This window comes from Neltuma alba, unplaced genomic scaffold, assembly GCF_004799145.2.
Source record: "Neltuma alba isolate B1F8T4 unplaced genomic scaffold, ASM479914v2 tig00010229_pilon, whole genome shotgun sequence".
NCBI lineage: Eukaryota > Viridiplantae > Streptophyta > Magnoliopsida > Fabales > Fabaceae > Neltuma > Neltuma alba.
This window is the reverse complement of record NW_021635161.1, coordinates 744,396-771,148: the sequence shown is the minus strand read 5'-3', so window position 1 is coordinate 771,148 and position 26,753 is coordinate 744,396. Positions and strand designations below refer to the sequence as shown.

Genomic DNA, 26,753 nt, shown 5'->3' with positions numbered 1-26,753 from the left:
AGGAACACCTTAATACGTTCTGCACCTCTCCACTTCCATAACGCCTTGTAGACGTGGCTATAAGTGTTGGGAGGGCTCTCCTCTATCATGTAATAGGCACTCTTAACCGTGAAACTTCCCTCAGTTGTACCATTCCAGGATAAGATATCATTTCCTGCTATTTCCAAAGGCGGCATCAAGGTAATTAGTCGCTGGAAAATATCACTGGGAATTACAGATGCAAGTCTTTGGAAGTCCCAAGACCCATGCTTAACCCACTCATTCACCTTACTTTCCATCTCAACTTGGGTGAGAGATCTAATACACACTTCTTTAATAGTTCTATTAGTCAGCAGCCACTTATCAGTGAAAAATTTTACCAACCTTCCATTCTTGACATTCCATTTAGATCCCAATTCAACGATTTCCTGCTGTTGTGAAATAAAATGCCATAGGGGAGAATCCCCATTCTTGGCATCAAGTAAATTCTCCTCATTCCTGAGCATATATTTGTTAAATAACACATCTACCCAAAGTCCTTTGGAACCAGATATAAGTTTCCAAGCAATTTTTGCCCCGCAAGCTCGATTTAAAGAGGATAATCTCTTGAGTCCCAATCCTCCATGATTTTTTGGTAGAGTAATTTGTTCCCACCCAATAGGGTGAAAACCATGCGTTTTATGGCTTGTGCCCCAAATAAAATTCCTCTGTATTTTTTCAATTTTAGTACAAATTGATAGAGGAATTTTTGCAACCTGCATAGGATAAAGAGGGATAGCACTAATAACTGACTTTGCAAGAGTGATTCTACCAGCCGTTGACAAACAATTTTCCTTCCAAGTGGCAAGTTTGGACTTGATTCTATCAACTATATAGTGGAAAGTATTGGATGGGTTCCTCCATCTGGTGATTGGAATCCCAAGATACTTCCCAATTTCTGCAGAAACAGACATGGCTGTAATATCACAAATCTTCCTTCTTATAGTAGTAGGGACCTTTGGTGAAAAGAAAATGGAAGATTTGCTCTTATTGATTTTTCCTCTTGAAGCCTCACAGAAAACATTGAGGCATTCCATCATGCAACCAACTTGTCTCTCAGTAGCTTCACCAAACAAAAGGAGATCATCTGCAAACATTAGATGAGAGATAGATGGTCCCCTTCTAGTTATCATTATTGGCTTCCAATCTTTCCTACTAACCGCATCACAGATAACATGAGACAATCTATCCATGCATAGAACAAAGAGCGGGGGAAATAGGATCCCCTTGTCGAAGACCCCTTCCAGGAGAGAAAAATTCAGTTTGGGAGCCATTCCACAAGACATTATAAGAGGTAGATGTAACACAAGACATAATCAGATCGATAAAATTAGTCTCCATCCCAGTCTTCATTAGAGTCTGCTTTAAGAAGTCCCATCTAATACGATCATAAGCTTTTTCAAGATCAATTTTCCAAGCCATGAGACCTCTTTTTCCTCTAGTTTTTTTTTCATAATATGCATAATTTCTTGCCCCACAATAATATTGTCTTGAATATGTCTCCCTTTGATGAAACTAGCTTGATTTGGAGAGATTAAATCATCCATAAGGTGCTTCAATCTACTAGAAATCACTTTAGTGATGCACTTGTAGTGAACCGTGCATAATGAGATAGGTCTAAAATGGCTGATCATGTCAGGATTATCCTTCTTAGGGATCAGGGAAATAAGAGTCTTGTTGGCCTCAGTGAGAGAAACATCCCTTTTGAAGGCATCTTTAACAAATTTGCATATAGAAGAGCCCACTTTACTCCAATTTGATTGATAAAAGATTGGAGGAAAGCCATCATAACCTGGAGCTTTGTAAGGACCCATAGAGAAAATAGCGTCTTTAATTTCTTCATCAGTAGGAGGTTTATCCAATTGATCAACATGAAGGTTCTGATTCAAAGGAAAAGATGCAGTGGTTTGCAACGAATTTGATCTCCCACTTTCATCTTTAAATAAAACTTTAAAATAATTCACCACCAAAGCTTTAAGTCGATCCTCCTCATCGATCCAATCTCCAGAGTCATTTTTCAGAGCTAACACTCTATTCCTCCTTCTTCTAAAATTTGTCTTCAAATGGTAAAACCGTGTATTCCTATCCCCCTGCGCAATCCAATCAGTTCTAGCTTTTTGAAACCATTTGATCTCCTCCAATCTAAGGATATTCTCAAGCTCGTTCTGAAGGTTTACTTCCAGATTACATAGAAAGTTAGAATGGGGGTAAGCAGCTGAGTTTTGAATTCCACCTAACCGAGCCAGAATGTGCTTTTTCTTATTTTCTATAAAGCCAAACACATTTTTATTCCAGCAATACAAAGACTGACGCAGGGACAGCAAGGCCTGGTTTATATCTTCATCATCAATCCAATTTAAGTTTAGAAAATCTATAAAGTTCTCATGAGCAAGCCACATGGCCTCAAAACGAAACGGTTTAGGATTTCTTAAGTTCCTAGTAATAAAGTGCATCAGAATTGGGTTGTGATTTGAGAAATGAGTACGAGGCAATACTTTAACTACACAATCAGACATAGCAGTAAAGAAAAGAGAATTACCCAGAGCTCTGTCCAGTCTGTCGTACAGCCTAGCACACCCATTTACTTTAGGTCCCTTCCAAGTGTACTTCGGACCATTGAAACCCAGATCGCAAAGGCCACACTGATCAAGTTGTTGCTGAAACCAATTCATGCGTTGGACATTACCTCTGCTTCCACCAGTCCGCTCATTCACCATAATAATATCATTAAAATCTCTAATCACAGCCCAAGGTTGTATTATAGTTGCAGACAAGGATTTCAAACTTCCCCACAACAAATGACGGTGGTTCGAATGAGGGATTGCATAAACAGTGGTTAGGAAAAATTTGTTCCTTCCTGAGAAGGAGCAGTCCAGATGGAAGAACTGTCTATTCTCTTCTAATACTGTGACTTGAATTTGATTGCTCCTCCAAGCTACTACTAAACCACCAGACCGTCCCAGACTAGGAATAACCTTGATGCCATCGAAACCCATGGACTACAGAACGTGGAACCTTTCTGCTCTGTTACACCGAGTCTCAGCAAGGCAAATCAGGAGAGGTTTTGGCCCACTACACACTAGTTTTAGATTTCTTAGGAGCCCCTTATCACAGGACCCCCTTGTATTCCAATATAAGATGCTATCCATAAAAACTATAAAGGGATCAGAGCAAATTCTCGTGTGAAACATCAAGGCCCAATAGGAAATTGGGTCTCTGGCACAATGGAGCCCTCACTGCATTGGACTTGTTCTTCACTCGCCTTTGGGCTTAAATTCGGAGGCCCAATATAATGATCACCAGGGTCTACTTCTTCAATTCGAACTTGGTTGTAATGCCTTTCCAGAGCATTAGGTTGGGTGATGACTAGTTGATTATTCTGATCCAAATTCTCTTCTTCCCCCACAATTTCCATATTTTCCTCGGCTAATTCCCTTCCCATATTTTCCCCCTCTATATTTTCTCCCATTGAAAGCATCAGAACCTCGCCACCTTTCCGTTCCCTTCTCAAAATATCATCTCGCATCATTTCTCTCGTTCTCTTCTCACTTTTCCTTTGTATTTCTCTGTCATTTGTCTCATTTACAGCTTGTAGCATGAAACAGTCCGTATCTTTAGTAACGACCACCTGTTTTTTCTGAGTCACTTTTCTCTTCCCTTTCCAATGTCCTGCAGAGGTAGTGCTCTGAAATTGTGGGCGTTGTAGGGGCACCTCTTGTACGACTGGTTCAGCTACGACACCGTTGGTACCCGTATTGTCCGAAGGCTCCTCCACGTCAGCTAGCACACCAAATCAAGATTCTCTATTTCCCGGCTTTGCTATCTCACCTTTTCCGTCCTTGCTTTTCCGTTGCCGGCGAGTTTTCTGAACTATTCTCCATTGTTCTTGTTCGTTTCTAATGCTATTATCCTCACGCCTTTCATGGAGACCCGCTTCATTTGATTTGTTTACATCTGCTCCTTTTGTTTCCTTCATCTTTGCTTTCTTTGGGCATGTATCATGTCTGTGACCATAAATGCCACAACTGGTGCACACCATATGCAATCCCTCATACTCTAAATAATACTCTTCACCATCAAGAGAAAACCCTGACATCAGTTGTTTCCCTAAGTCCACCAAAACGCAGATTCTTGCATAGTGACCGCGTAGCTGGCAAGAGGTATTCATATCCACTCTAATCGTCTGTCCAATCCGGTTTTCGATAATTGTGAGCGCCTCCTCATCATAATATTCAAGAAAGATTTTTGGCATCCTTACCCACACTGCAACCTTGTTGATGGAAGCACGTTCTGGTCTGAATCTAGGTTCCCAAGGCCTCACAGTAAGATAGTGATCATATATCATCCACGGTCCTCCAGTCAAAGCATTGAAATAGTCCTCCCTATTTGATAGCTTGACTATGAAAAAACCATAACCTATATTGATAAGGTTAATCACTCCCCTCCTTGCCCACATTGATTGTAGTCGAGAGTACAGGGCTTTATAGCCAATGTGCCTATCCAACAGTTTCACTATTACAGCTTTGTTCCAAGACCTATAAAGTCTCTTCTTCATTCTACTAGAGAATTCAAAGGTGGGAAAGTTTCGGTTGGGGTCTTCAATAGTTCTGTATATAGGCTCGTCCATATCCTGATTAGTCTCTTTTGAAGACTTCTCAGACATAGTATCGTCAGAGATGTTTCCCAAGGCATCATTGTTATCCTCCTCCCCCTCCGTCAAGCAGTCATTTGGGTCTGTACCCTTTAGTTTATCAACAAAGGAAGGTCCACCAGCATAGAAAATATTTCCCTTCTCACCAAGTTTTGGCCAATGACCCTTTAGGATGCTTCCCCCCTCTTCCATAGTAGCATTCTTGATTTTCTTCGAACTTCTCACTAGTAAATCATCTTCCTCTTGAGAGGAAGGAATCTGGGATGAAGGCTTCTCGGAGAGAACAAGCGCCATTTTGAGTCACTGCACTTTTTGCCCGGCCACTATTCAGCGTCTTATGAAAGTGGTCTTTCAATTTGTCTGTACTGATATATGGTGCCCCAAACTCTAAAACCATAGATCTCATCCAACTCACACCCTTCTGAACAAGAAAAAGTCAAAAGAAAAAGCATGCACAAACCTGATATGGTTGGTAAGGATCTGCAAAATGACTAGCAACCTGAATTGAACATTAAGGTAAATCATAATGAAGAATATCAGAGGCATATGGAAAAGCAAGTATATTTCAATAATAAAAAAATTTCAATACTATCTCACATACTTATGATGACAGGATTAAAATGTAAGGATTATATCAGAGGCATATGGAATAATGGAAAAATGCTTGGATCATCAAATCCTAACATGTGAGCATAGTTTGCAGTATAATCTAAAGAATCCCCCATGGATTTTTCTTTCACTGCATAAATTAAACTTGAAGAATATGGGTCAACAAGTTCATCTAAATGTTAGAAACTAGCAGATGGAGAGTCAAACACCAGCAAGAAGCTTCCTTTGAAGATCTAATCCTAGCTTAAATAAAGTAAACTCCAATTAATCTCTATCTAATCTAACCTTAAATAAAAGTCAACTCTTCTGCATCTTCCCCTGAACTACATGCATGGAAGGAAGCCTTTGTGAATTATGATTGAATTCGGCATAGGTGCACTTGACCCCCCGGGGGGGAGAGAACAGAGAGAGACCATAAAATGATGTTTTGGATGGTCTAGAACTGAGCCTTCTAATTTATTAACTGAAGTTTCAATTTCTTTTAATATATCTGCAACTTTTATTCAAAAAGAGATGAAACGGAAAATCAAGGATAAGCTGCTAATTTCTCATCACGTCACCTCGCTTAAGTACGATGTGGTCGATCAAAGGCTGGGAAAAAATCCTAATTGAACTAAACTGAACCTTCTATTTTTGAAAAATTATGCCTTTATAAAAGAATTTTGATCCGACCATTTTTTTAATTATCCGCTGACAAACGATACTTCCAAAAAATTATGAAATTGATTTTGATCATTTCGTTAGTGTTCTAATGCTATGACTTATGATGCGTCATTTGCGTTACGTGCAGGGAAAAATGAAAACGTGATTTTTTTTTTGCCATAAAAAAAAAAAAACGTGATTAAGGGGCTAACGGATATGCTTTCGGAGGTGGAAGGGGAATTAATTTGTTTAAAATTACAGGTTTAAAATTACACGTCGCCGGCAATCTCACCTTATGGCTCCAAGTTTCACTGACCAACTAGCTAATTGCTTCTTTGGTCTTCCAAGAGTCTATATCCAGGGAATCCAACCCTCTCTCTCCATCTATATATATGTAATATGCTTTGGACTTTGGCTCTCCGACATGGTCAAGGGTCCCCAAAACTCTCAGGTCCTTGCGATTCTCACTTCCCCATCTCCCCTTTCGCCGTTCTATCGGTTCCAGATAAGGAATTTTGAGTCTTTATCATATCTTCAGGTGATGCTTCTTTCTTATATTAAAAAAACTCTGTCTTTCTTTTTTATCTTTTCGTTTTCCTCATATTTTTGTATCTGTGGTCTCTATCATCTCTGAAACCAGGATGAGGCGCTACTTATCTAAATTGAATGACTGGCGTATTGGGCTCAAACAATCAAATTTCTTCCAGGTGGTGGCCTTTTCTTTTGCTTTTTGCATTGGGTTTATCATTGTCTTTATTTTTGTTTTTGGTCACACTTATTTTGTTATCTGAATGGTCATGCTATATTTTGTATTAAAATTTAATGGATGGAAACTCTCGGATCACATTATCAACAAAGCTGTACGAAGTGTCCATGTCAAACTCTGGTAGATTACAGTCAGAATACGTTTTTTTAAGCTTAACAAGAACAGGACATCTACTTATCCGTTGCAATTTTTTTTAACGTTTTTGGTTGCTTCTAATTATTTTCACTCCTTACACCCTTCCAGTTTCTATGTTTTGTATTACTCGTATATTGCCTATATCTAGCACACTAATGCTTTTAAGAATATATGAATATCTGACAGATTCCTCATCAAGCATGATTGACTCCTTAAATAAATCATTAATATTAATGTCTTTTGTCAAACTTGAAATACACAGAATACCCCCTTCCCACCCCCCGGGGGCGGTGGGCTCCAGCTGGTTTAGTCTGTGTCATTTGGTGGGGGCTGTTTAGGCCATAGGATTGAATTGAATTATTTTGTATGTGTCCCTTGGGTGATGTATTTCTATAGCATTCCCCTCAAGACATTACTATTCTCATATTTTTTATCCAATTTCACGTTGACAGAAGAGCATCTCTTGTGTTTGTGTGTTTTGGATCATTTCCAGGTGGAGGAAATTGTGGAGATAAAATTACAGAGTCGCCAGTTCTTTCTCCATTAATTACTTGATATATATTAATTACTTGTTTTAATGAATGCATGAATTGAGTATTTTTAGTGCCCCCACTTGAATGATTGATGATTCAGATTTGCCTTTTGAGAATTGATTTAGCATCCAAGATTGTCTTCTTTCTTGTTAATCTTAAGTGTGGTTGAAGCTAGATTTTGGAATAAAAGAAGTCTAGCTAACACTGCTAATATAATTGCAACAGGTAAATTGTGAAATTGGATCATTATTTGCCTCCAGAAATAGTAAAGATCAAGCTTTGTTCAGTGGAATTTTGAAGCAACATGCAGCAAGAATGTATGCCACATCTTCTGCGACATGTTTCGAAGATCAGCCAAAAGATAATTCTGACTCTGACATGTTAGTAGATTCCTTTGGAAGGTTGCACACTTATTTGAGGATATCCTTAACAGAGCGTTGCAATTTACGGTGTCATTACTGTATGCCAGAAGAGGGTGCGGAGCTCACTCCTAGCCCTAAGCTTCTAACAAGGACTGAGATAATGCGGTTAGCAAATCTTTTTGTTAGCTCTGGAGTGAACAAAATTCGCTTGACTGGTGGGGAGCCAACCGTCAGAAAGGATATTGAAGACATATGTTGGGAGTTGTCAAACTTGAAGGGGCTGAAGACATTAGCCATGACTACTAATGGCATAGCCCTTGCAAGGAAACTTCCTAAGCTGAAAGAATGTGGGCTTACTTCTGTGAACATCAGTTTAGACACTTTGGTGCCAGCAAAATTTGAGTTCATGACAAGACGCAAAGGACATGAAAAAGTAATGGGTTCAATCAATACTGCCATAGACCTTGGATATAATCCAGTTAAGGTAACTTTTAGTCTTATTTATTTATGTATCTTGACGCATTCAATTTATCACCTCCCCTCAAGTAGTTATCGTTTTGCCTAATTATTGAATCATTCAAATAAGTTTTATAGCCTTGCATAACTTCTAAAAGTTTAATGTCACTCGGGATGCATTTATAAGCTGTTTAGCATGCTTCCTAATGTTTCAGGTCAACTGTGTTGTAATGCGCGGATTCAATGATGATGAAATTTGTGATTTTGTTGAGTTGACACGTGGAAAGCCGATTAATGTCAGATTTATTGAGTTTATGCCTTTCGATGGAAATGTGTGGAATGTTAAGAAACTTGTGCCCTACTCAGAGATGTTGGATATAGTGGTAAGGTAGAATTCTGACTGCTGATTGAATAGAGTTTTGAAGTTTTTCTTACAGAGATCCCATAGTTTTTACCATCATCATCAAACAGGGGAAACGATTTACAGGCTTAAAGAGACTTCAGGATCACCCAACAGAAACAGCGAAGAATTTTACAATAGACGGGCATCAGGGTACAGTTTCATTCATCACATCAATGACGGAGCATTTTTGTGCTGGTTGCAACAGATTGCGATTATTAGCTGATGGAAACTTCAAAGTTTGTTTATTTGGTCCTTCAGAGGTAAGCCCAATTCTATCTGTTAAGATTATGTGTCTGCGATTTATGCCACGTGATGGTGGTAACTTGAGTATGATTTGTGATCTTGGATGGTTTTGGAATTATTAATGTGATTAGCAAATCAAGGAATGCATAGTTGTTGGTTGTGGAAAAAACTTATAGGCTTTCTATGTCCAACTGGGTTTTGAACATTACATTCTTTATTGAGGTGCATATCAGATTCGATACAGTCAACTGCTGCTAGTGAAGCAGATTTCTAGCAGTTTGTCTCAGTATCAAACAGAGAAATTACAATTTTAAGTCGGAACTTTGAACTACCGATTCTATTGTGAATTCTTACATATGATGGATTCCCTGTTTTGGAATCAAAGAAAAATATCAAAGAAATTCAAATTGATTGGCGCAAGTATTGAATTGTTGTTTACAAATTCTTTAGTCTTGATTATACCCTGCTAAAGCTGGAGCTGGTTTGTAAGAATTGGACAATTCATTCCGCTGGTGCTTTTAGGACCAACCTATCAATTTTGTTCTCGTTTTCCTTCTCTGGTTCATTGTAGTTTAAATGACGGGATCTTCTTTATTGATGTGCTGGTGTCATGCTCAATCCATTCAACAAGTGGTTTTGCACAGCCCACTTGATCAGTTTGTTCATGTCCTGTTGACTGCAGTCAATGCTTCTTTGTTTTCCTGACTATAATTCCCTGGCATCTTCTAATTTTTCTCATACAGATATTTCTTTCTTCAAGGTTGATAAGCATTTACTTTTTCACACGACAAAATGATTTTAAAAGCTATTTGTCTTTCATTTATGGTGTCAGCCAAAAAATTCTCTTTTGGCACATATACTAGATGTCCTTACATGCTCTGATTCTCTTGCAGGTTAGCTTAAGAGATCCTCTTCGACATGGCGCAGAGGATCATGAGCTTAGAGAGATAATTGGGGCTGCGGTATGGTTGCTTAATTATTATTGAAGCATTCAATTAGCCTTATTAAAACTTCATGTTGCCGCTTGTATCCGTATCAGGTCTAGCATACTTTGTTAGCATGACGCTCATGCAAAGATGGCTTCATACTGTCATCATGCATACAGTCTTCATGTCAGATGTCACATTTCATATTTGCTTTGGTCGGAGTGGCAGATACTCCTGGCCCCTTAACCAGAGGTCTCAGTTTCGATCCTTGGGAATGGAGCAACCCCTGCTGGGAGACTTTTGCCCCCTTATTGGGATCTCCTTGAGGCCGAACCGGATTAGTCAGTTGCCAAAGGCACTGGATACCGGTGGTGTATCACCTGAAAAAAAAGATTGTCCGTCATGGAACCACGTGGGTGTAACCTAGTGGTTATACCAAGTGGTGGATGAAAAGCATCCCGTGGCCAGCCATTTAAGACAAGGGGATTAGTCACTGCCACTAGTAGTGGATACCTTGGTACATACAAAAAAGGAAGAAAAAAAATTTGCCGGCCACGTACTACTTAAAAGCATAAATGACAAAAGTAAGGCATGGTTTTCAAGTGTTTGTTATGCATATTAAATCAGCTGATAAAAACTTGTTAATTAGATATATTTTACAGTTCCACATCACATATTAAGGTCTTCTCCACTTTGTTGTGTTTGTAATGTAGAACCTGAAAACAAGAACCCAAGAAACTCTTGCTAAATTTCTCCAGTTATTAGAGCGAACTAAGCATATTGAGCTATCAGAGGCATCCTGTACTATTATGTTTCTGAGTAATGTGTTCTGGCATATGTAGGTGAAAAGGAAGAAAGCTTCACACGCTGGCATGTTTGACATTGCAAAGACAGCAAATAGGCCCATGATACATATCGGGGGATAAGGTCTGGTTATATCTACTGTATACTTCCTTTTTTTTTTTTTTTTTTAAATCAATGGCATGCATTCAATCTCTTTGAAGATTTGTGCTTTGAATTTCTGAGATATAGTTTATTTGCTTCTGGTTTTAGGTATTATAACAAAAGATTGTTATATTTGAAGCGTTGAGATGAACGGGGGCAGAGCATCCCTGGGAAGAAACAGCCTCAGTTGGAGTATTGGCGAATGACTAAGCTTCTCATTTGTGGTTCTTTTTCACTGTATGTAGAAATATTGGTCTTGAATTTGATAAGAGATCCCTTGATCTAACTTAATGGCTACCCCCATGAGATTATATGGGCAGTACTATAGACATAGGGGTTTGGTTAAGAAGCTGGTTGATCTCGCACTAAAATGTTATAAAGAGCTTCGGTCTTGTAAAATGCACTTGATTCTGATCCTCATCGTTGACATTTGTACCAAGGTTCCTTCCTCTGTAATGTATCTGAGTCTTATCAATGAATAAGATGATTTGCATCAAGATGAAGCTACATGCAGTCACCCAAAAAAAAAAAAATGAAGCTACATGGGATATCAAGAATGTTTTCTACTGAGCGATCGACCAAACTTCTTGTCTTTGAATCCGCATTCATATATTGGATACCTATCCTGTTAAATTTTTATTACTTTTTGTGTGGAGGAAATACTAAATGATTCAAATGATCATGCATTTTGGTTGTATAATACTCTTTCCCGTCCTTAGTGTAAAACATAATTTGTAAGATGTATTTTACATGTTTATTAATTTTTTTTTAAATTAACCCTATTGATATTTACTCAACAATAATCAAATAGAAAAGAGAAGGAGGGAGTCAATAAAGATTATGGGGTCATATTAATTAATTTAACTATCATCCTTAATCTACTCAAATTAGTTAATTAGGTCTTATTTTAAAGATGAGATGAGTACTTTAATAAGTGATGGACCATCTTATACCTATTCCTAGTTTAGTTATATATAGAGAAACAGAAAATTCAACAAGTCATATTATTCATAAAGTATAAATAGTATAAATCATTTCTTAAATTTTATGCAATGCTTTAGATCTACAGGAGTTAGAAAATATCAAATAATAATTTATATATTTATACATTGAGGAAAAGAGTAATATAAGAAAGAAATATGCGACTGGATTCTAAGGATTTCTCCAAATATTAAAGTATCTTACAATGACAATTTCCATTTACAAGAGGACATGAAGTCTCTTCATTGAATCCGTATAGTACGGTCAACTATGTGGGGAATTCACATCGTACTTTCATGTTTATTGTTATTTTTCTATGTTTTAATGCATTATGTAGATTATAGATATTTACTTTTGCGAATGCAAAGAATGCAAATTACCAGATCAAACAAAAGGCACACTTTTTCGCTAAATGGGTGAAGGATTTGCAAAACGACTAGTCACATGACTTGGAATTATTACATTTTATTTTGATCACTAGGTGATACATCATATGTTATTGGCTGAAGTCGGTGCTTGCTGCTTTGTTCCATTTAGTAGTAGAATCCTAATACCTTAAACCTTGCCTTCTATGTGTGCAATATATAATACTACTTTCAATCCTTCGTACAAAAGTTAGTTTGACATTCAATTTGATTCTAAATATAAGACCTCAATCTATTTTGTCTCTCATATTTATCTATTTTCCAAAGTAGTCATTGTAATAGTTGCACATATTAAAAAGATTCCATCAAATCATAGTCTTAGCTAATACACATGATTATCAAGGGTATTTTAGGGAAGATAACATCTATTAATTATAAATAACTAACTTAACAAACTTTTTTAATTTACTCAAATTAATCAACTAACTCATAGTACTGATAGTTTATACTCCTCCGGTCCTTATTATAAGACCCAATTTGACTTTTTATTTGGTCCTAATTAAAAGACCCAATCCATTTTGTCTCTTATATTTATACATTTTTTTCCAACATAATCCTTCTAATAATGATAGTTTTAGCCAATATACTTAATTAGCAAGGATATTTTAGGAATGACAACACTTATTTATTATAAATAACCAACTTAACTTACTTCCTTAATCTCCTCAAATAAGTCAATTGGGTCTTATAATTAGGACCGGAGGAGTACTTTCCATTGAACTTCATGACAGATCCAATCCTTAAAGCACCCGATTCACTTGAAACCTGTAAGCTGGCAAGTCGCAATACTTAAATTTACCGAGAAAATTATTGTCAATGATAAAATGTTGCATAGTTTTTGTCTATAATGATTATACCCACGTTGAAGTTTACTTTCTAAAACGCAGAGTACGCGTACCAAAGAGATCCCTGATACGAAGCTTCAAACTTGCATTACAATTTTGTTTCATTTCCTTCTCTCTCCCTTGGGTACTTTATATGGGAACAGGAGACTGCAAAATGACTCTAAATGTTCTTTCTTGCTATTGGCTAATTGTGCTGATAAATTTGCACTCTATCTTCCCTTCTTAATTCCATGGTTTCAGATTAAAACAAAATTTTCAAGGCTTAAGGTATTATTTTGGTCCTAATAACTCTTTCCCAGAATATACATTTCAAAAGACTAACCTGTGAGACATAGAAAATCCTTAGGGAGTGCTATTTATCTATCTTAATTCTCACAAGTTCTCCCATTTTCATCTTCACATTAAAATTTGGAAAGTTTTCGTATGCAGCCACAAACAACCGTATGAGGTCAGTTCTGATAATTAAGCTATGACAGGTAATGGCTCAAATGTTGTAAAGGTCTGATTTTGGTTTCTGGGAAGGTCAAGCCTTCAAAGGCAAAAGATGAAGTCAACTATATTCAGCAAAGCAATTGCTTGTGTCTGTGCTTCTGTGTGTGCGCGCTGTTATATTTGTGCATCAAAATGGAACCAGTGGAAGTTAATACGGATGAACTACATCAGAAATAAGGTAATATATATATATATATATATATATATTTATATATGAGACCATATATACTCAGATACAACCAAAAAGACAGACAAGAAGAACAAGACAGAAGTAGAAACTAAGGAATTAGCTAGATTAGATTACACTACAGGCATGGCGCCAAACTCTTCCATGAAACAGTCGAATTCTGAGAAACCTTCAAGGAAACCACCACTGAATTTTCCATTTGACCTTGATGACTTTCCCCACAACATCTGATCACCACCACCATTATCATTATCATTCTCTCCTTCTTTCTTGATCCTTAACCCATTTTGCAGAGCCGTAAAATCTTGCTCTTGTTGATCTTCCACAACCATCATCCCCTGCTTGGTTTGAAAACCTATTACTGGATCTAATGATCTCTTTGGTGGGGTCTTTGTTGTTTTTCTTTTCCTGCCTTTCTCTTCTTCATCATCTTCTGGTTTACCAGTGAGCCTCTGAACAAGCTCTCTGAAATTTGCAGCATCGGTTTTGATGATCTCTGGAGCATACACATGGATTATCCTGATCTTTGGCTTCAACTTAGCGATCAAGTTTGAACTTGTTCCAATTCCTAGCTTAGATGATGATGCCGAACCTGGATAACTTGTGCGTGACTTAGTCATCTTTTCTGATCTTTGCAGCTCAAGAAAGAAAAAAAATGTGCAGGCTGGTACGTGGTTGATTGATTTTATATGCTGAAAGAAGAGTAATTATTTCAAAGAAAAAAAAGTTGCAGACTTTCAAGCTCTCATGAACCTGGCTTTTGGAAACTGTAGGATGGTATTAAGTTTTAAATTCAAGCTTCGTACGTGAAAAAATTATATTTATATGATCTAATCTAACTTCTAAATTAATTAGATCTAATATTGATTTTTAAAAAGTAATTGGTATTCACATAGTATAGAAGATAAGTTTTGTGCTCTTGATCACCCTCAATCTCTCATGTTAGAGAGGTGGAGGTTGATAAGCGAAGTTAATTATTTTTGTATTTGCTTCTCTGTGAATTAATGGATTCCAATACTTACTCAAGGAAAAAAAGCTGTTGTTAAAAAAAAACGGAGAGTCACATAATATATAATTAGTTAGTACGAATAATGAAGCAAAACCTAAAAAATTTGACGTGCCAGTGAACTATGGTTTATGAAACACTGGTTCTTTGGGTAAATTTTTATTAACTCATGGTATAATCAGTAAATATGCCTAACTAGACATTGGGGTGAAGCTAATTTGAATCATAACTTATTTTGCAGCATATAATACAATAATGTATAGGATTATTGAATATGCTTTATGTGCAGGAAAGAACCAAAAAATACTAATAGGGAGGATTTAAAGGGGAAAATTGAAACTAAAATTTTTTTAGGTGGAAAAATTAGAATTTTTTAAGAAAATAATACTAACATATCATAAAGAAAACAAAAATTTAGAGGTGGCTTCCCCTTATTATTATAATGCAATCTTTTTTTATATATTTGGTGTCTTTGGTGGCCATATGTGATGGAATTATGTATGTACAAGAAGGGCTCACCGTTGATACTTAGTGTCTCGAAATAATATGTTCTTATTAATGATTAATTAATTAAATTAATTAGTTTAGGTTTGGTGTTCTTTGACTTATACAAGAGGCACAACAGATGAGGCTAGAAGTTAATGGCCTTTCCTTTTGGCAAACATTAACTTGAAACATTCTCACTTGTTAGCTATTTTTTATGTACAAAAAAAAACTATTTTTTTAAAAAATCATTAAATATTTTTTCACATATGATGGTGCTGGATACATTCATTGTATTGTCATAGATTCAAATTTTAATATATTCAGTCTTATATTTTTTTTAAAAAAAAACTCATCAAAATTATTGTTATATGCAATTATCTTGAGAATATCATCATGACATTACTTTATACATCAACTTGTTTTTAAATCTACATCGTGCATTGACTTATTGGAATTAAGTCAGACTATACGAATAAGTGCTAAATTAAATGTGGTTGCATTTAGTGGAAATCTCAGTCCAAAAAAAAAAAAAAGAATTTAGTTGAAAAATTAAATGTGCTAAACTATATTATATATTGGATAAGTGTATTTAAAAATAAATAAATAACACCGAATCAATTTAATTAATTTTGTATAGACAAAATTTTTATATTAGCCAACCAAAGAAATGGGATTTAGAAAATAGCACTAACGCAAACCAATTACATTCATAAAAGAACATAGCACTATAGCCGAGCTAATGTTATTTCCATTAAAGCGTGATTTTACTCCATTTTGGTAATATATTTTATGATTGAAATTTAAATATTATATAAAGTTATAATTTCAATTGAAAAGGGAAAAAAAAAAAAGATTTACTCTGAGCGTGAGCATGATCCGAATCATACAAAGTGAATAAGATGACTTGATTTTGTTAGAGAAAGTGACAGCCAAGAGGGTTGAAATCCACTGTTACGTGATCCGAATTCCGGAATATTATCAGAAAAATAAAAAGAAAAGTAAAAAAAATTCTTAAAATTTTAAAATTTCAAATCAGAAATGATTATAAAAAATGTTATCATCTGCTTTTTAAATGTTACCAATTATTATTAAAATATAACAAATAAGACTGATTTAAAATTTTAAAATTTAAAGATATTTTTTTGTCACGCTTTAAAAAAACAATAAGAATGAAATACTAAGTTTATTTTGGTATTTTCTTAGATGTAAAAACATATTATATTGTTTGGATAACATGATTTTTTTTTTATATTTTGAAAAATTGAACAGAATACATTCATTTTATATTATTTAAATTATATATTTTTATGACCATTTTTAAAAAAAATGGTGAAGTGGATCAGAAGAATTCACAAGAGTTGTCGGGGAGGGCGTACTCTGGGGATAAAATATTTGTGGCAGGAAGAGAATCGTGTGGGAACACCCCCACGTGGTCCCCACATACCGTGCACGTGGATTCTGACCTCTTCATCAGTCACGGTTATTACGTACGGAAACTATGATATTTATATGCAGTTTTAAAAAAAAAAAGGAAAATCGTTTTATAGATACCCCCAACTTTCTTCCTATTTTTAATTTGCAACCCGCAAGTTCTTTTTTAATTAAATCATATAGTTTTATTCTGTTAACATGAGTTGAGGTACTGACAGATCAAAATATATATACACACGCAAAATAATTCTTTGTATAAATAATATCATATGTTGTTCATCAATTAAATGTAATACTTATTCTATCAATTATCATATTTTTTTTTACCATGACTACTATCAATTAACATATTCTTTCTTTAATATTAAAGCATTTCTACACAATGGAAAATCAGATATCTATAATAAAACGACATTCAAATCTTTAAAAAAAATATCCACATTTAGTATTCAATAACCGGGATGCCAGACAAACACATAAAGAGTTATTATTTATTTAGTAAATATTTTTCAAGGATGGATGAGGGTTATGATTTGATAATTAGCCTTTTAAAGGCTTAGGATATGAGCCCTGCAGCAACGAAATGGCAAGCTTAATTATCTTACATTAATATTCCCTTGTGTAATCTTCATTGACTTGTGAGAGCGTGATGTTTACAACCTTTAAACAAATCTTTAGGCTTCATGCAATGGATTGACTTTCGCCATTAAAATTCATTCAGTATCGTATTTTCATACATTGAAAAAAAAAAAAAAGGATTAAAAAGTTGCTTTGCATTTCAACTAATTTTTTCATAGGCATTGAGTATCCTAACTCGTGGGTTGCTTCGATTAAGATCTTCTAACCGTTGGATTTTTGGCTTTTTGTGAGAATTTGGGCTTTTGATTTTTAGGAACCGTTTTTCTCATGATGCGGCTTCTGGGTGGCTCTTCAGGCTTCATTTGGGCCGATCTTTATATTTTTCCGCAAAACTTAACATCTCGGCCCAAGAAATAAGCCCAGTATGAAATTTGGACCCCGTGTGTGTTATTTCTTTGATTCAGTTTTCACTTTTATTTACCAAAAAAGCGCCTTCCCATGATTATTTCCACTTGAGGAGCCTCTACAGCTGCTTCCCTTAATTTTACAGTCTTCATTCATATCTTCGTTGCTTCCCTTTGGGTTTTCCATAATTTCTTCAATCACTTAATTAACTTTACTTATTTCCTATATTTTTCATCGTCAATAATACATATTAATCAGAAACATTACATATCAATTTAGGGAATAATCACTTGATGATTAAAATTTAACATCCAGGAACCATTTTAGCAATCTTTTCTAGGCTACACACACCCCCCCCCCCCCAAGTTCCATATCATGAATCGATTTGGATACAAGAAGATACTCTTTCTCATGCATCCCCAGTATATAATAACAGCTGCTAGCAGAGAAATACACAAAAGCAGAAACTTGATGCTCAATATTCCAAATTCATATGATATATATACACACCAGAAAAAGAACAAAAGAATAACAACCCCTAAGGCAGCATAAGAATCCCCCAGTTAGCTATCTCCATTGATTTTGCAAATCCACGGCCTAATTAGACTACAGCAAAGAAGCTGCGGGGCCTGAGGAGAGATTATATTATTCAGACTTGTAGTTCTGAGCAGCCGGGGAGGGAGGGCCCTTAGCAGAAGGAGAGGGCTCGGCGGGCTGATCGGAGAGGACGGCGAGAATCCGGCGAATACTCAGGGAGCGGGCGGTCCTGAAGCTCTGTGATCTACCACCGGACTTGGAGAAGATGTTGGAAGAACTAGTGAGAATAAGATAAACCAGAGCTTGAACCAGGAAGAACAAGCCGACCTTCAGCAACACGTCACCTAAGCTCATCGCCAACTCCATTATCTTTGATCAAAACCTAACTCTGATCCCAATCTGAACCCAACACAACACAACACAGATCGCAAAGTACGAATATTATGATTCTCAAGAATGGATTGAAGAGATAAGATGCAGATACCTGTACACATACATATAATATATATATAGAGCTCGATAGCGTGTGGAATGTTATGTAATTTCGACCAGAAGTTTGAAAAGTCATAAATGAGATGTATGAACTTTGGATGGACCCTTTCGATTTGGGCTAGATTCAGAATCTTTCATCAGTGGGAAACCAAGGGGGAAAGTTCGTTGTTATCCATAAAGTACTATTATTGGAGTTGGGGTGCACGTGGCGATGAGCGGATAGGGGTTCCCTTGGAATTATTTATTGCAGGGACGAATCAGGGGGAATGGACGACCAGGATTGCTTGACCTGTCGGGAAAGTTAGTTGGAAGTTTCTGGGGGGACACCGATGGTGAATTTGGGTTGATTCCACGTCAGCGTCACATCACAAAATTTGCCTAATCCCTTGCGTAATTAATTATCATTTCTTAATTCGTCTCAAATTTGGAGTATATCATTATATGAAACGTGATCCTGTTAGCCTAAGCTAGCGGTAGTAAAATTGGTTTATGTGTTTATTAGGATATGAATGGGGGTTTAACAAAGCAAGATGAGTGAGTTCTTACCAAAAAAAAAAAAAGCAAGATGAGTGAGACTGTGTCGTTTTGCGGCGCCGACGCCCGACGAAGATGACGGGAGACTAATCACGTGCAGGTATTACGTGGCGCAACAGCAGCGCCCCAATTGACAATTCGTTGGATATTATGAGCGTAGGAAGGTCGCAGAACCAAAAGAAAAACGTGTTCCGTTCCATGCCACGGTGCCGCCATGACTTGTTCCCCATTCTTCTTCACAAATTGATGCCTTCAACAAATTACAACTATCATTGGAGCTATAAAGCGATTTCACATATTGTACTTTTTTTTGTTGGCCAAATAGTATTACTATCTCTGATCATAATTACAAGACCTCTTTAAGATAGTACTCCTCCGGTCCTAAATATAAGACTCTTATACACAAAAGTCTTATATTTAGAACTGGAAGAATATTAATATTATATCAAGATCGATCAACAGGTTGTTAGTTAAAGTGATAGCAGTATTATCTTCTTAAGAGAATGCAAGTTTGAATTCTAAGAGACGTATTTATTTTTTTAACTATTCTTGCCACCAAAAGAATTAGTCTTAAGTACAATGTAGTTTGAAAATACCTAATGGTGCTAAAATAAAATCTTTTTTTTTTTCATAAAATAAATTTATAACCCGCAACCCTATTAAGCCAGGATTATTCGGTTGGAGCTCAATTGAGGCGATCTGAGTTCATAATTTCTGTTATCAATGGGGTATGCTCTTTATGTAAAAGAAGAGAATACCTTTACATTCTTTTATTAAAATATGGGATATATGAAATTAATTTATTTTATGTACCTAAAACAGAAAAAGGTTAAGCATCCAAATATCGAAGGGGCCCTCGGGAGGTACAGAACGAGAACGAATTCAAGGGGTGGTCATGGTCCATTCATTGCTTGCTTTTCTGGTTAAAGATATTCCTTCTAAGCAACAATTACATAATGTACGCATCTTCCTTAATAAAATGAATTACGATTCCGATCACATTACTATGAATGATTAATTATTAATTAATGGAGCAGATAAGTCGTGAATATCCATACGACTTGTCCTTTGACAACAAATTCGATCCCCTCATTTCTGTTGACCCAGTGCTTATTTTATTAATATTTCAGTATATTAAATATCAACCTCATTAAATTCAGTGTCTCCAGAACATGATTCTCCCCGCCTTATACTCAGTCCATCAACCGAACTCAAGAGAAGTTTTTTCTCCCCCCATCATATTTATAAGCCAAATCATTAAAAAATTTATAAATAAGACAGTTAACGAAGAGTAAAATTTTTCTTGAGTCCGAGACTTGTACAAACAAGACTACATGAGTATTGTAAAAAGAATCTCTACATAGAGTCTAACAGCTGGTACAATCAGTTCCCAACCCGACCAATTGTATCCCATTACTAATTATGGTAGTCAACATACACATCAAATGAGAAATCAAAGCCTGATCCGTTCCAAATGATTCAGTGAACAACGTCAGTTCAGACACATCACAGATGAAAGATGAACCTCAGAAACATTTTATTGCAGACAAGGTGGAGAGAAACTAGTTTGGAGAAACTGCTTTCTATGGACATGATTAGGGAAGGGGATGAAGGGGCTGGGCAGGCTAGGAAGAGAAATGCAAAGCACATATGCACTCTACCAGTTTATTTGTAATTTTTACCTTTGTACCGTAACTACCTAGCAAAATTTATTAAGCTTCGAGATAGACCCTGTTTGCAAATATAGAATGCAGACCAAATGATCATGAAGATACACTTCATCATGAGATGTTTGTGTATATTTATGATAGATTTGATCTACTTCTCCTTTGTAAACTGAGTCTACCTAAAATTTTTCTACATTATCCCCCAAAAAGGAAAAAGTAAAAGATTAGCACAGCCACCGCTGCAGATTTACACTTGATTAGCCAATCTATGGTGACACAACTTCAAGACTTCCATGACAGATAAAAACCCTATGCCTGCAAGAGCCCAAAAAAAAAAAAATCAGATTACCCAATATTAATTTATGAACTACAGTAGGTCTTTTGATTAAAAGAAACAAAAAGTAGATAAAATGGCAGCAGGTTTTATGATCCCACAAAGCACCAGCACTAATTATCATGCAGCAACTAAAGGGATAGTCAAATTAGTGAGTACAATTAAATTATTCATGGATATTCATTGTAACAGCAAGGGCTTGAGAGTTTAAATGATATTTGGCATCAAATTAAAGCCTTCATAACTGAATGGTCCAGAATTTGATCTTGTTTGCTTCCCATTCTCACAATAATAGCAAGTATGGCAGATATATGTTGCTAATAAAATAAGCTTTTGCATTGAAAATCAACAAACCAAATGGTCTCCCATACTTGGGGGAATCAACCAAGGTTAATGCATATGCACTTGACTAATGCTGAATTAATTATGGTTTCCATCGCCAGCTTCAATCATTTCAATAAACAACTTATGCCAATTCATTTTCAGCGAATGATTACAATTCAACACTGACAGAATCAAGTTATGGCAGTCGCAGAACATGCAACAGGACTACTGCAGATAGCAAAATAAGCAAATCCATTTGACTGATTGCCCTTCCCACACTAAGAGCAAATTGTAACCTAACTTAAACAAATGCATTAATGCTAACTCTAATGATTCGTAAGAGTGAGGGCAGAAGTTGTTGTTCTGCATGACCCATAAACCAGCGCAAATTATGGTTCGGTCAAACTAAATATACAATCTGGCCCCTAAAAGTTACACCCTCAAACTTTAGCCTTGTATGCATTCCTATATTTCAAATCCTTTTTTTCCCCCCCTCTTCCAAAGGTTTGAAACTGGTTACAATTTCTACACATGCACAGAGTTAATCCTTTAGTATCAAGTAAACATGCAGTTTAGTCCAAAGAAGAAGTAGAGACAAACACGTAGCCAAATAAATCCAAGAACTAGAGTATAAAATGATAATCTCTTATAGACTAATTTAATCAAGAATGATCAGGAAGACATCCTTAGTTAGGTTTCATATTACCATCATTTGGCTTCAAAGAGAAGCTCCAGATCTCTTCAAGTTCTTTGAAGAGGCCCCAAAAAAAAAAAAAAAAGCACAGACTTGCCATTATGACAAATAAAGATGGCAATTTCTTCTAAAATTTGGTGTAAAGCCAACAAGCACCAACGAACTTGAAGCCTTTGTTCAACCCAGATTGCTATTGTTTACGGAAATGAGATGCCACTGAGTTTTGAGTTCATTGGAAATAACGAAAATTTAGGAGCTCTATAATGCCAAACTCCTTGCAAAGAGTCAGTATAGAACTCTAAACCAGCCCATACAAATCAAAGTTCTGAAGGAGTTACTGATCAAAACTGATGTTCAAGACCCTTCCACGCCTACATAACGGTTTTACAAGTTAGATCTTACTCTTTAGACAAATAGTTACCCTCGGGTATGGATGGAAGTCACAAGAACGATTTCATTGAAAAAGCAATCTAATTTATCACGAATGGCAGGGAATTTCCAAGAGTTGACCAAAAGCAATCAAAATCTCTAAGCAAATAAATCTAAAAAGGCGTATTAGGACGAGAATCATATAGAGAGGGGAAAATAAATAAACAGAAGCAACAAAAAATGATGCAAGGATACCAAGCAGCATGGAAATGCCCAAGAATTTGAGCCAAGACATATTCAAAATCTCTAAACAAATGAATCAACATCAACATACGAAGAACAGAGAGGGCAAAAATTGATAGCTTGTTGAAAGTAATGTAAACATACCTAATATCACGTTGAATTTGCATAAATGACCAATCAGCTCGAAACAGACTCCGAATTACCATTTCCGCCGGCAGACACAGAATCTGCTTCCGTCATCCGAGGGGAAGACAGGGAATCAGAAGGGTTCTCATCATTCCTATGACCCGAAATAGCAGAAGAAAGAACACGGTGTCTACTAGCAATGTGACTCAGAGTGGTCCTCAACCCGTAGAAATCATCCTCCTCTTCCATCAATTCAGACAGCCTCGTCATGGCTGTTCTCAACTGCCTTCTGATCCTCCTCGCCTGAGAAGCCCCCTCCTCCTCTTGCTCGCCGACGAGCTGAAAGCGACAAAGTGGGCACGAATTGTGGTGCTCCAGCCACGGCGTAATGCAATCGGAGTGGTACAAATGCTTACACGGAAGCTGCTTAGCCTGCGCATCAACCCCAATTGGGTCCTTACAAACCGCACAAAGAACCCCTCCAGGGTCAAGCTGCGATAGCAATGAAGAGGTAACTGTTATAGTGGGTACAGAATCAGAGCAAGATTTGGAGGTGGTATTTGGTATTGTGGAGAGAAGAGATAACGGGTCCTCGAAAACGTCGTCATACTCAAGTTCACCGTCGTCGTCGTCGTCGTCCGAGGGAAGGAGGTGGTTCTGGATTAGGTGTTGAAGGTAGGGGGTGTCGAAGAGGGAAAGCGAAGCGGGAAATGAATGAGAATCTGATTGAGGGAAGAAAGGGGAGTCCATGAGTTCGAGAAAGTGGGTGTGACAATGGGGGCAGAGTAGAGTCGACGACGAAGAAGGGGGAGACAGAGCAACACTCATGTCGCATTCGTGACACCAGTACGTCTTCATTTCTGCTTCCACCGTCTGTGGCACGACGGTAGTGTCGGCAGCGGTGGCGGTGGCGGTGGCGGAGGACATTTCTCCCTCTCCCTGTTCAGTTCTTCTCCCCGTCCCTCCCTGCTCCTTCCTTCCACCCGCTCTCTCCTCTCTCTCTCTCTCTCTCTCTCTCTCTCTCTCGCTCAACACGTGACGTCGGAGTCGGTAAGGACGGTGTTGTCGTAAATGGTAATGGAGCGAAGAGGGGAAGGGGAGAGTGGGGCCCACCACCCAACTTTCAATGGTTTGTCGATCTCTTTTTGGTTCGTCTGGTAGTGCTGGTACTGGCAGCGACGGGCGATGGCATTAGTCAATCTTTTCTAAAATTATTTATAAATAAGATATCGAGACCGGGAGGCGGGCGGCTTGAACCGTTTTGGCCGAGTGGTTATGGCGCGTGCATGGTAACTACGCGGGGCTTTACCGCGAAAGTTCTAAACCCTCTATTGTCGTTTCTTTTACGACCCTTTTCCTCAAGTAAACGTCTCTTCGTTTTGGTCATACATAATTAACAGTTGACTTCATCCTCCCCATGACTGTACTTTTATTGCGGTTGATTCAGTCCATCAATTACCCTTTATTCTTTAAGACGACGTTTTTCCTACAAACATTATTGGAGTCACGTAGCTTCATCTTTTTTTTGGGATGGAGATACATGATAAAGAGAAATTCTAAAGTAAAATATACTATCTCCAATTTTTATTAACTAACTAATTTGAGTAGATTAAAAAATTTTATTAAGTTAGCTATTTATAACAAATATGTACTATATTTTATAAAATATTCTTACTAATTACTCCTCTGGTCCTTAATATAAGACCCATTTAACTAATTTTATTAAATTAAGGAAGTTAGATAAGTTATTAATTATAAGAAATATGACACATTTTTCCTAAAACACCACAATCATCTTTCTTAATACCTCATCTCCTTCTTTTATTTGATTATGGTTAAGAGAGTATCTATAGGGATAATTTAGAGAAAATTGATAAATATGAGAAATGAGTTTTATATTTAGGACCAAAACCAACTCAAGAATTGGGTCTTATATTAAGGACCGGAGGAGTATATATATTAGCCAAAACTATTATATGACAAAACATTTAATATATACAACTATTACAATAATTACTTTAAAAAATAGATCAATATAAAAGAAAAATAAATTAGGATATTATATTTAAAATCAGAAGATGGTATATAAATGGACAAAGTTGATACAACAAAAATTTAAAATGCAATGATCCGTTAAGAATTAAGAAATGATTAATAAAACGGAAATGACCCTCCAGCGTTAGAGCCAATTAAACAAATGTATACACATGGGAATGTTTGCCTGCCATATAGCAAGTTATATCTTCTTGTCTGATTTTGCCAACCGCCAGTTTCACTTGATAGCAACAAAATTAATACTAGTTAATTATGGTGCACATCATAATCCTATAGAATTCCAAGTATATTCTATAGAGAGGTTCCTTTGTGATTAAGTTATGTATGTTATCATCATCTCAGGTGGAGGAAACGTAATTTTTGAAAGCAGGCAAGATAGCCTTATGAAGCAGACGTGTTTATCATAAAGAAATAGATTAATAACCTGAAATTAATATGAAATTGACAACGACAATAATTATTTTAAAAAAAATGACGAGGATAATAACATGCCAACATGCAAGAAAAATACAAACCATTTAGATTAACAATGAATGAATGGATACAAGTAACTAACTTGCTATAAAGAAATGACCAGAGATAGAACACATCACCACACAATCCAACCACTTCCTTCCCCCAAGACTCATATCTATCCCTTCCACTTTCACTCATGGAAAGTGTCATCTCTCTGCTTCATATCCACAACCACCATACTTTGTGGCTGGTGCCTCGTGATAACTCCACACAAGCTTCCCATTTCGCTTTTTCACTATGTCAACCTTCTCATTGTTTTTGTCTCTTCCTCCTTCTTTAAGTCTCCATGATTAGACACTAATAGTCTGATCATTGCATCATTCTTCACTCTTCAGCATTCCTTCATTCATTCATATTTACACACATTACTTGTATTAATTATGAAAAAAATACAATAAACTTCCTCCAACAAAGATTGATTCAGTTGTTAAGTAGTTGACTCATAACTCATAGAGTTGTGAATTTCAATTCTGTTGTCGACATGAGTATCTTATTAGTAAAAATCTGTAAGTACTCATTGAATATTGAGGTATATCCTAATCTTAGTAAGTTCTCGAGATACAATTTATTTAAACTTTTTAGACCAAGCAAATACATTAATTTTTTGAGAAAATTGTAAAAAAAGACCGTGAAATAAGAAAAACTACAAATTGAGACACATGACAACATTAGTATGGATTTTGAAAACATTAGTACTCCTCCGGTCCTTAATATAATACCTAATTTTTGAGTTGGTTTTGGTCCTAAATATAAGAACCATTTCTTATATTTATCAATTTTCTCTAAATTACCCCTATAAATACTCCCTCAACTATAATCAAGTAGAAGAGGGAGATGGGTATTAAGAAATATGATTATGGTATTTTAGGAAAAATGTGTCACTTTTCTTATAATTAACTAACTTACCTAACTTCCTTAATTTAATCAAATTAATTAAATAGGTTTTATATTAAGGATTGGAGAAGTATATGTTTTGCCAACAATTTTTATGAACCGGTCCGATGTGCAATTTTTCTAATTCTACGGTTTTTTTTTTATAACAAATTCACAATTACAAGTTCTTTGCCCCAAAGTTAAAGAGGTTTGACAACAATACCACATTACTAACATTAAAAAAAGTCAGTGAACATATAACAAGTTCTTGGCAATATACACTTGATATCATATTACTAGCTCATTTGTAAGTTATGAATGGGAAATTAAGATCTAATTAAATTGGATTTGTTTTAATTAATTGAAAGTACAGACTACTCATCAATCATTGTGGGATTTCTTGTTTTACCCTCTTTAATTAAATAATTGATTGATTAATTAAGCCATCCAGTCGGAATTGACA

At 36.2% G+C, this 26,753-nt stretch overlaps 4 protein-coding genes across 4 annotated transcripts; 1 reads left to right on the top strand and 3 right to left on the bottom strand.

The window, feature by feature from the left end:
- The first annotated feature begins 6,304 nt into the window (after nucleotides 1-6,304).
- LOC114755006 (GTP 3',8-cyclase, mitochondrial-like) lies at nucleotides 6,305-11,192 on the top strand. Its single transcript, XM_028943877.1, has 8 exons — nucleotides 6,305-6,458; nucleotides 6,561-6,627; nucleotides 7,580-8,200; nucleotides 8,388-8,555; nucleotides 8,644-8,835; nucleotides 9,712-9,780; nucleotides 10,587-10,671; nucleotides 10,798-11,192. The coding sequence occupies exons 2-7, from the start codon at nucleotides 6,562-6,564 to the stop codon at nucleotides 10,668-10,670; spliced, it is 1,200 nt and encodes a 399-aa protein (XP_028799710.1). The 5' UTR covers nucleotides 6,305-6,458; nucleotide 6,561; the 3' UTR covers nucleotide 10,671; nucleotides 10,798-11,192.
- A 2,474-nt stretch (nucleotides 11,193-13,666) lies between these two features.
- Nucleotides 13,667-14,312, bottom strand: LOC114754951 (VQ motif-containing protein 25-like). Its single transcript, XM_028943806.1, has one exon. It carries the CDS (start codon nucleotides 14,237-14,239, stop codon nucleotides 13,733-13,735), a length of 507 nt encoding a protein of 168 aa, XP_028799639.1. The 5' UTR covers nucleotides 14,240-14,312; the 3' UTR covers nucleotides 13,667-13,732.
- A 3,551-nt stretch (nucleotides 14,313-17,863) lies between these two features.
- Nucleotides 17,864-18,587, bottom strand: LOC114755015 (uncharacterized). The gene has a single exon (XM_028943885.1). It carries the CDS (start codon nucleotides 18,427-18,429, stop codon nucleotides 18,172-18,174), a length of 258 nt encoding a protein of 85 aa, XP_028799718.1. The 5' UTR covers nucleotides 18,430-18,587; the 3' UTR covers nucleotides 17,864-18,171.
- Nucleotides 18,588-20,370: 1,783 nt separating this feature from the next.
- On the bottom strand, nucleotides 20,371-23,996 carry LOC114754950 (E3 ubiquitin-protein ligase RING1-like). The gene is made up of 2 exons (XM_028943805.1): nucleotides 22,865-23,996; nucleotides 20,371-21,071 (listed from the first exon to the last, which is right to left on the bottom strand). The coding sequence occupies exon 1, from the start codon at nucleotides 23,771-23,773 to the stop codon at nucleotides 22,898-22,900; it is 876 nt and encodes a 291-aa protein (XP_028799638.1). The 5' UTR covers nucleotides 23,774-23,996; the 3' UTR covers nucleotides 20,371-21,071; nucleotides 22,865-22,897.
- Nucleotides 23,997-26,753: the final 2,757 nt, after the last annotated feature.